This window comes from Rattus rattus, chromosome 5, assembly GCF_011064425.1.
Source record: "Rattus rattus isolate New Zealand chromosome 5, Rrattus_CSIRO_v1, whole genome shotgun sequence".
NCBI lineage: Eukaryota > Metazoa > Chordata > Mammalia > Rodentia > Muridae > Rattus > Rattus rattus.
In genome coordinates this window covers 158762135-158771611 of record NC_046158.1, presented here as the reverse complement: position 1 = coordinate 158771611, position 9477 = coordinate 158762135, and the positions used below count along the sequence as shown (strand labels likewise).

Sequence of the window (9477 nt, the reverse complement as noted above, 5' to 3'; positions counted from 1 at the left end):
GCATTTTTACCTTGGTGTCCACACCACTGCCTGCCTTCTGAGAAATTATTGAGCTGCTCCAATGCTTCCACACTGCTCAGAATTCATGCTACTGAAGCAGGTGCAGAGCCTCTAATGTGCCCTTTATTACCATATCGACATGAAAAAAAAATAGGTAGTGATAATCACCATCCTGAGAAACTCTGGGGAACGCTGGGATCTCTCCAAGGCAAAGGTGTTCAAAAAGCAGGGGATTATTCAGGAGAAGCACAAGGTCCCAGAAGACACACAGGCTCTCTCTTTCAATGCTCCACGTGGGATGTCCTCACACGATAGGGAAGGTTGCAGAGTGCCCAGGGTACGGGTAGATGGAGTTTCTGACTTGTCACAGACAGCTGCCAAGGGCGTTGGATTTTCCCCTATGAAGTTACACTTGGCAATGGAAAGGAGGCAGCTCTCAGGAGAAAGCCATCAGTTTCTAGGGCCCAGATCCTTTCCTAGTGGAGAGGTTGGACAGATAAAAAGGGAAAAATGAATGAGGGCTCCTTTGGAAAACTCCCAGTTTTCCTCTGCCTCACCTGCTTAGGCCCTTGTCTTTTCCTGGAACCGCTGTCTTGCCCAGGGAAGGGAAACCTGCTATAGCAGCCCACATACCGATTCTGAGGAGCAGGGACTGGTTATGCCCTGTGCCCACCAGTTTACCTTTTCCTTGTGGGCCAGGACCAGTTCTTCTGCCTTGTCCCAGAGTTTGGGTATGGGAGAGAGAGAGAGAGAGAGAGAGAGAGAGAGAGAGAGAGAGAGAGAGAGAGAGAGAGAGAGAGAGAGAGAAGATTCATCATTTCTTCAGCATCTGGGAGGGTCAACCCACGAGAAGGGGCACGAACATCGCCAAATCCCATTCTTTTTCCCAAGGCGCAGGATGAAAGTACTTCCCTAGAACTTGGTGCTAAAATAAATCTCCCTTCATCCTATCTAAAGCCTCTGCCCCCTCCCGTCATTACTGCCCACGGGTCTGTTTCTGTGGGTGGGGTGCCAGAGAGCCTCTGAAACCTGAAAACCCTGGAGGACCCCTTCTGAGCCCTAGCCCACACCAGCAGTCCTCTCCCACACGGGGGTCTCTTCTTTTGAGACACTGGGCGCGAACGGGGGGCTCTGCGCTGGGGAGGCCTCAGCTGGATCCTGCCGGGAAGAAGAAAGGGAGCCACCGCAGAGGGGGGCAGCCCCGCCCCGGTCCGCTAGCTCTGCTGCGGATTGGTTCGGTGTCACTATATCTGGGATGCCTTCCTGGCACCAAGCTACCACGTCCCCATTGTCTCCACCCGACGTCCGTCAGACCTCCGTACTTGGCTTCGCAGTGCCCGCCACTGTCTCCTGCGCTCCCGCGCTGCGTTCTGCCCAGGCCTTGCCCAGCTGGAATGCAGAGATCGCCGCCCGGCTACGGCGCACAGGACGACCCGCCCTCCCGCCGCGACTGTGCATGGACCCCCGGACTCGGGGCCGCTGCTGAGCCGCGCGGCCTCCCCATCACCAACGTCTCGCCCACCTCGCCTGCCTCGCCGTCCAGCCTTCCGCGGAGCCCACCGCGCAGCCCCGAATCAGGGCGCTATGGCTTTGGCCGCGGAGAGCGCCAAACGGCCGACGAGTTGCGCATCCGGCGGCCCATGAACGCCTTTATGGTGTGGGCGAAGGACGAGCGCAAGCGACTGGCGCAACAAAATCCGGATCTCCACAACGCAGTGCTGAGCAAGATGCTGGGTGAGAGCCTCGAACGCATAGAGGGGCGGCAAGGGAGGGGACTTAGAAGGAGGTCGGGATTCGGGGTTTCAGGGCCAGTCACAGGGGTCTGTGCCATGTTTCCCGCCGCGCGCCCAAGGTGCACGCCGGGTTGGCTAGTCGTGCGCCCGACGTTGGTCCACTAACAGGCTTCCTTCGCCTATAGGCAAAGCGTGGAAGGAGCTGAACACGGCGGAGAAGAGGCCCTTCGTGGAAGAGGCCGAACGGCTGCGTGTGCAGCACTTGCGCGACCATCCCAACTACAAGTACCGGCCTCGCCGCAAAAAACAGGCGCGCAAGGTCCGGAGGCTGGAGCCTGGCCTCTTGCTCCCGGGTCTCGTGCAGCCGTCTGCGCCGCCCGAACCCTTCGCTGCAGCATCAGGCTCAGCTCGCTCCTTCCGCGAGCTACCCACTCTGGGTGCGGAGTTCGATGGCTTGGGGCTACCCACGCCCGAGCGCTCGCCTCTGGACGGCCTGGAGTCTGGCGAGGCCTCCTTCTTCCCACCGCCTTTGGCGCCCGAGGACTGCGCTCTGCGGGCTTTCCGGGCGCCCTATGCCCCCGAGCTGGCACGGGACCCGAGCTTCTGCTATGGGTCATCCCTGGCTGAGGCGCTCAGGACAGCGCCGCCTGCCGCGCCGCTCGCGGGCCTCTACTATGGCACCCTGGGCACTCCGGGCCCGTTTCCCAATCCTCTGTCACCACCACCTGAGGCCCCGTCTCTTGAGGGCACAGAGCAATTGGAGCCTACCGCCGACCTTTGGGCCGATGTGGACCTCACCGAATTCGATCAGTATCTCAATTGCAGCCGGACTCGACCGGATGCCACTGCACTCCCCTACCATGTGGCACTGGCCAAACTAGGTCCGCGTGCCATGTCCTGTCCAGAGGAAAGCAGCCTCATTTCTGCACTGTCTGACGCCAGCAGCGCGGTCTATTACAGCGCTTGCATCTCAGGCTAGACACTGTCCTCCTTGCCCTCCACTGCTTCTGCATGTGGCCAAGTGGCAGGGCCTTGCCTGTTTCCTTCCTTTCGCATATGTATGTTAGAGTATGCAGCAGCCTTTAGAGCTGGTGGCCTAAGCGTGCCACTTCTGTCGCCTCCTCATTCACACACCTCCTTCTGGGGGCTCCTGTGAGTTGGGCCTTCCCTAGGAACCTCAGGCCCTGGACTTGCTAGCAGCCTCTGTCAGGGTTGTTTTTGAATCATCTAATTCTTTCCTGCTATGTATTTTCTAGAACGAGACTGTATTTTTTACTTTGCCTTTATATATATATATACATATATAATACAATATATTTAATTTTTAATTAAACTTTTTTCTTTACAAGGGTTTCCGCGTCCCTGCATAAGGAACAACAATGTTTCCTATAAACACAGACACAGAGATTACTTTGTTTTTGCCTTAGCCACACCACTGCCCTCCCTCCTTCCAACTGGGCTCCCAGATATCACCATCCTCCAACCTGCATGGCAGTTTTTCTTCTGCAAACCTAAGCACTGCCCAGGACAGTATTCTTCACTTGGGGAGGACTGCAGGGCTGACACCTGTGTAGATACATTACAGAACCCAGCAGATAGTTCCTAAGGGGGACAGCACCGTGACACACCTACTCTGCTTCTCCAGTAGACCTGGCTTAGGCATAGGGTTAGTGACCAAGGCAGTGCTCAAGCCTTAAGAATTACATACCTCAAATACTGGTGTGAGGAGAGCTGCACTCGGGGCCCTATCCTCTATAAGTATAGAGGCAGAGATACATAGATGTTCCTTTAAGTCCTCTAGCTAGAGCTTTATTACAGAGGTCATGCTTGGGCTCCTTCCAGGAGTACTGGGCCCTCTTTCTAGACCATCTATTTCTCAGAGTCCCTTACTAGACAAACATGCATCTAGAGAGGGATGGCAAAATCACCCTGGAAATGGCCCCTGCACACACATATAAACACTTCATATCTAAAAAGTCCCCTTGAGGGTTGGGGATTTAGCTCAGTGGTAGAGCGCTTGCCTAGCAAGCACAAGGCCCTGGGTTTGGTCCCCAGCTCCAAAACAAAAGAAAAGGAAAAAAAAAAAAAGTCCCCTTGATCAGGAACACCCACTTCTGAAGGAGAGGCCTATCCTACCCTGGATTCCCATATGCTCTTTGATGGTGGCTGATTCCAAGATTCACCCACATGGAATGTGAAACACCTAGCCTAGCTTTGAAGCTGTAGACATATGGCTTTCCATGAAGGTGGCCATGTGTGACTTTCCTGAAAAAAAAAAAACCCAAAAAACAAAAAACAAACAAACAAACAAAAAACCCTAGGGCTAGATAATCATGTGGGTCCATGCACAGGAAGCCAGCTTCCCAATATATTTAGGGAGAGGTACACAAAGAGTGAGGCTTTCTTAGGAGTCCTCAGCCCCTGAAGCAAGCAGATATCAACTCTACACTGACCAATATGAATGACAAAGAGAGGGAGAAGATGGGTCTGACCAGGTCTGCTACTTGAATTCATGGGAGCAGTCCCCAAGTGTTTATCTATTTAGACTGCTGTATTTTTCCATTAACCTATGGACATACCAAGAAGTATAGGCCAGATAGCCCAGAAACAACTGAAGGAACATTCCCAGGTCCAGGGCACTTCCTCAGTTCTAGGGTCTATACAATTCTATATTTTATTCCCATAGAGGACCTTCTCCCCTTGGTTAATAGAGTGGAACCTCAAAGAGTGTGAGTGTGGTTTCACTGTCTCTGTGAAGAGAAGATAGAGCAGTGTGCTCTCTAAAAGTCCCTTTTCCCAATTGTCATCATGGAAACAGGCTATTAAGGGTCCAGTCTGGGGGTTGGGGATTTAGCTCAGCGGTAGAGCATTTGCCTAGCAAGCGCAAGGCCCTGGGTTCGGTCCCCAGCTCCGAAAAAAAGAAAAAAGAAAAAAAAAAAAGGGTCCAGTCTGGAGCAAGTTCAAATTTACAAGTTCCAAAGGGCAGGGAGTACCCCAGAGCAGAGTCGGAAAGAGACTTGAGTAGGATCATATCACCAAAGGTAGCAGTGGATTGATAATAGGCTCTGTGTGCGTGCGTGCGTGCGTGCGTGCGTGCGTGCGTGTGTGTGTGGTGGGAGTTCCCATTATCTTGCCCCAGTAAGGCTTTCCTCACCATCCCTCAAGGATGAACCCTCCCCCATTTCAGGTAGAACCATAGACTAAGGCCACACTCCTAACTCTTCATCCTATTTACCTCTTTCCCAAAAGGTCTGAGCTTCTATGCCCCACCCCTTTCCTTCCCTGAACAGTTTAGTCTGTCCCTGGAGTACCCGGGGTAACATGCTAAATATTCCCCAGTAGAGAAACAGGGCTGAGAACAGGTAAGGGTCTCCCCATCAAATACAATCATTACTTTGAATATTTTTGAGGAAACTGTCATATGCCACATAAAGACTCCTGCCCCAACAAGGTCAAGATGCGGCAGGCAGAGGGTTAAGCATGTCCACTTGAGGTCTAAGCCTCCCCAGCTCCCAACTTAGCTGCACTCTAGAAAGCCCAACCACCCAGCATCCACTCGATTCTTGTCTGCCCAGGAGTTCCTCCAACTTGAATTTGGTAAAATGGGGGTGGGGGGGGGGGAGGGGGGTGTTAGGGGAGGTGGGGGGTAGGGGTGGGAGGGTGGTTAGGGAGGTGGAGGGGGGAGGTGAGGAGGGTGGGGGTAGAAGGGCAGGGAGAATGGGGGTGGGAGGGAGGGGGGAGGGGGAGAGGAGGACTTGCTTTCTGCTCTCACACCTGGAGGGGGCACCTAAGAAACATTCTGCTCTATCCTACACAAAGCCTTCATTGCAAAGTTCAGTGATTTGAGAATATTCACAGATTTGGGAACCATTACTATGTGATTTCAGAACCTTTCCATTACCTTCATAGGTATCCGTTACTTCCCTGCCCCTAGAAACAATAAACAGCTCTCTGTCTTAGGAATTTACCTATTTAAAAATGTTTAATTTCTTCTAAGATTTGTTTAATTTTTATCTTACGTGTATAAGTGTTTTGCCTACATGTATGTATGTGTCCCACAGGCATACAGTGTCTCTGGAGGCCAGAAGAGGGCATCAGGTTCCATGAAACTGGAATTAAAGACAGCATCATCATGTGGGCACCAGGAACTGTACCTGAGTCCCCTGCGAGAACAAGAACTCTTTTTTTTTTTCTTTTTCTTTTTCTTTTTCTTTTTTCTTTTTTTTCGGAGCTGGGGACCGAACCCAGGGCCTTGCGCTCGGTAGGCAAGCGCTCTTCCGCTAAATCCCCAACCCTGAGAACAAGAACTCTTAACTATTGAGCCATCCCACCAGCTCCTATTCTTTTCAAAATTATATTGTATTTATTTACTGTGTGTGCAAGTGTGTAAGTGTGCAGGCATGCACATGCTATGCCATATGTGTGGAGGTCAGAGGAAAACCAGAATCAGTCAGTTCTCTCCTTCTGCTATGTGGATCCTGGGGCTCAAACTCTAGGCTGTCATAAATTTCATATGCACTAGTTTCCCTTATCTAAAGAGTCACTCTTTAAAATTATTTACATTTATGTGTTTGGGTGTTTGCTTACATGTTTGACTGTGCACCATATACATACTTGGTACCTTTGGAGGCCAGAGAGGGTATTGGATCTCCTGGAATTGCCATACAGATGGTTGTAAGCTGCTATGTGGGTGCTTCCTTTAAAGATTTATTAGTGTGTTGTGATGTGTGTGTGTGTGTGTGTGTGTGTGTGTGTGTGTGTGTGTGTGTGTGTGTGGTGTGCTTGTCTGTGGGCAGGTACCTATGGAAGCCAGAGGCATCAGATCCCCTTGGAACTAGAGTTACAGGCAGTTGTAAGCTATTCAACATGCATGGTACTGGGAACTGAACCCAGGTCCTCTGGATGTTCTCTTAATCACCAAGCCAATCCTTCAGCAAAAAAATAACTATTTTAAACAGAATTTTCCCACTCTTAAGGCAGCAGCTATCCAGCATGTGAAGGCCAGACCCAATGGGAAGATGCGTAAAGCAGATAAAAATAAAAATCTAATGTTTAATGTCTCGTTTAATAAATAAAAAATATTTTATTTATTTTTAATTTGTGTACAAGTGAGGGGGACATGGGCATATGAATACAGGTATTTGCAGAGACCAGAGGCATCGGATCCTCTGGAGCTGACCTTACAGGCAGTTGTCAGCTACTCTTGTGTATTCTTAACCACTGAGCCATCTCTCCAGCCCCAGGACTCACTTTTTTGTTTTTATTTGGGGGCTTGTTTGTTTTTTGAGACAGGGTTTCTCTGTGTAGCCCTGGTTATCCTAGAACTTGGTTGGTTGACCAAGTTGGCCTTGAACTCAGAGATCCACCTGCTTCTGCACCCTGAATCCTGGGATTAAAGGCTTGTGCCACCTCCACCAGCTAGAAGTATAAATTTAAGACATTTTTAAAAAAGATTTATTTATTTATTTTGTATATGAGTACACTGTAGCTGTCTTCAGACACACCAGAAGGGGACATCAGATCCCATTACGGATGGTTGTGAGCCACCATGTGGTTGCTGGGATTTGAACTCAGGACCTCTGGAAGAGCAGTCGGTGCTCTTAACCACTGAGCCATCTCTCCAGCCCAATTTAAGACATTTTAATGAAAATGCTCTAATAGAAGTTTGTAACATGGTATCTGGTATCTCTTAACAAAGCAGGTTCCAGGGCTACACAGAGAAACCCTGTCTCCTCGAAGAACAAAAAACAAGTACCTTTTTATACTTCTGAACAATAGGTTAAGAACTACACACCTGGGGTTGGGGATTTAGCTCAGTGGTAGAGTGCTTGACTAGCAAGCGCAAGGCCCTGGGTTCGGTCCCCAGCTCCGAAAGAAAGAAAAGAAAAGAAAAAAAAAAAAGAACTACACACCCATATGTTATATGGTAGCTGCTCCTGATTCCTTTCTGTTTGTTTTCTTTCCTTTATTCTTCTTTCTTTATCTTTTTTTCCGACAGGGTCTCTCTGTCACCTGGCTGTTTTGGAATTTCCTGTGTAGACCAAGCTAGCCTCACACAGAATTCTGCCTGCTTTTCCTTCCCAAGCGCTGGGATTAAGAGCCTGGTTCCAAACTAAGATTCTGTGGGGCTTGGTCAGCCACTAGACAGACTGTAAAACTTCTGCTCTAGGATAGGAAGGGAACTCGCTAGGGAGGAAAAAGCTTACATGGAGGTTGGTTGTTTCTGAGGACCTGGGAGCTTTTCAGGTCCCCTGACTCCTGTTCCCAGGGGTCTTTTCTCCAAAACCTCACAGTTTTCCACAACCCCAGCGCATGGCTTCATTCCTTCTCCTGGGTTTGGCCACCTACAACTCTACTTTTGTACCACAATCCCAGCTTCCACTGTTGCCTCTGGGGACATGCTACACATAACGCTGGACCCTCCAAGTTTACCCAATCTCCCAGGAATCTGTTTCCACTCCTCCTCTACCTCACTCTCTATCAATGCCCTGTCTTCCATGACTTCATCTCATCTCCTATAGCCCCCTCCCCTGAAACTCCACCCTCTGTTCCATGACCCCAGCCCCCACCACCTTGTCCATTCTCCCACACCCCTGTCTGCCCTCTAGAAAACAGGAAGTGTTGGGAGTCACAGCTCTGGGAGTAAGTGCAGGAAGCTGGGCTTATCTTACTCTGCAGCCCTGACCCCTGGCCTTGTGCCGGGCAGGGGGCGCCAGGGGCAGTCCAAGGATAGAGCTTGCTCACCTGGTGAGGCCTGGCTGCCTTTCTCTTGAGATACACACTGTCACAATTGGACTGGTATGCAACAAGGCCTAGACAGTGTACCATTAAGCTTCCCAGAGTACCTCACAGTGATGTGTCCTCTACAAGACAGCAGCAGAAATCCATCTACACAGCATGGAGGTGACCCAGGTGCTAGGGCCTCAGGATGTCCCACTTCCCCCACAACAGGCACTGCACAGCTGCCAAGGGCCTGACCTTCCCATTTCCACCCAAACAAGAACTCACTTCCCATAGCAGGTGTTACCTCTTTGCTGCTTATTCCAGAGTCTAACTAAGCAGGGTGTGTGTGTGTGTGTGTGTGTGTGTGTGTGTGTGTGTGTGTGTGTGTGTGTATGTGTGTGCGTGCACGCGAGTGCGCCCATGTGTGTTTCTGAGTTTACAAAGCTGAGTCTTCCTGAGGAGGGGGCAGGGATGTCTCTTCACCCCAGCCCCACCCCCAGGTCTTGAAGGCCCTGGCAGGGACAATGGGGCCTCAACACCTGCCTTACCCCCCCCCCACTTCGCCCCAGTAATATGTGCTTCCTGCAGTAGAGAGCTTGTTTATTTCCACCTAGCTGCAGCTGAAGCAGGCGGCCTTCTTGAACATCTGCAGGTCTTAGGACACCACACGCAAGTGTCCAGAAGCCCACAAGGCCAGGCACTCTCCAGGTCTGTTCTGAGAGCAGATGTTTCCTCCTCCTTCATAACCCTGGGCTGCCCAAGCCTTCTAAGAGCTCAGCTCTTTTTTTTTTTTTTTTTTTTTTTTTTTTTTTCTCCCAACAACTCCTCCAGTAGAAAGGGCAGTCATTTAATTTCAAGCAGTTACAAAGCTAAACCTCCCTTTACATCCACCACAGGATTTAACAGGGTCGGTGTGATATCTACCAGTGGAATGGCCTAAGAATGATAACTTGAACCAGGCCTGGGCCTACTCCTTGTCTCCCATTAAAGAACTGTGTGTGACACAGCACTGTTAACTAGG

The 9477-nt window shown here is 50.5% G+C and overlaps 1 protein-coding gene and 1 long non-coding RNA gene across 2 annotated transcripts; one reads left to right on the top strand and one right to left on the bottom strand.

Moving 5' to 3' along the window:
- On the bottom strand, positions 1-1400 carry LOC116900803. The gene is made up of 3 exons (XR_004387954.1): positions 1323-1400; positions 682-714; positions 1-476 (listed from the first exon to the last, which is right to left on the bottom strand). It is a non-coding gene; the product is annotated as an uncharacterized LOC116900803 (long non-coding RNA).
- Positions 843-3083, top strand: Sox18 (SRY-box transcription factor 18). The gene is made up of 2 exons (XM_032902518.1): positions 843-1734; positions 1919-3083. Exons 1-2 carry the CDS (start codon positions 1395-1397, stop codon positions 2710-2712), a joined length of 1134 nt encoding a protein of 377 aa, XP_032758409.1. The 5' UTR covers positions 843-1394; the 3' UTR covers positions 2713-3083.
- The last annotated feature ends 6394 nt before the right edge of the window (positions 3084-9477 follow it).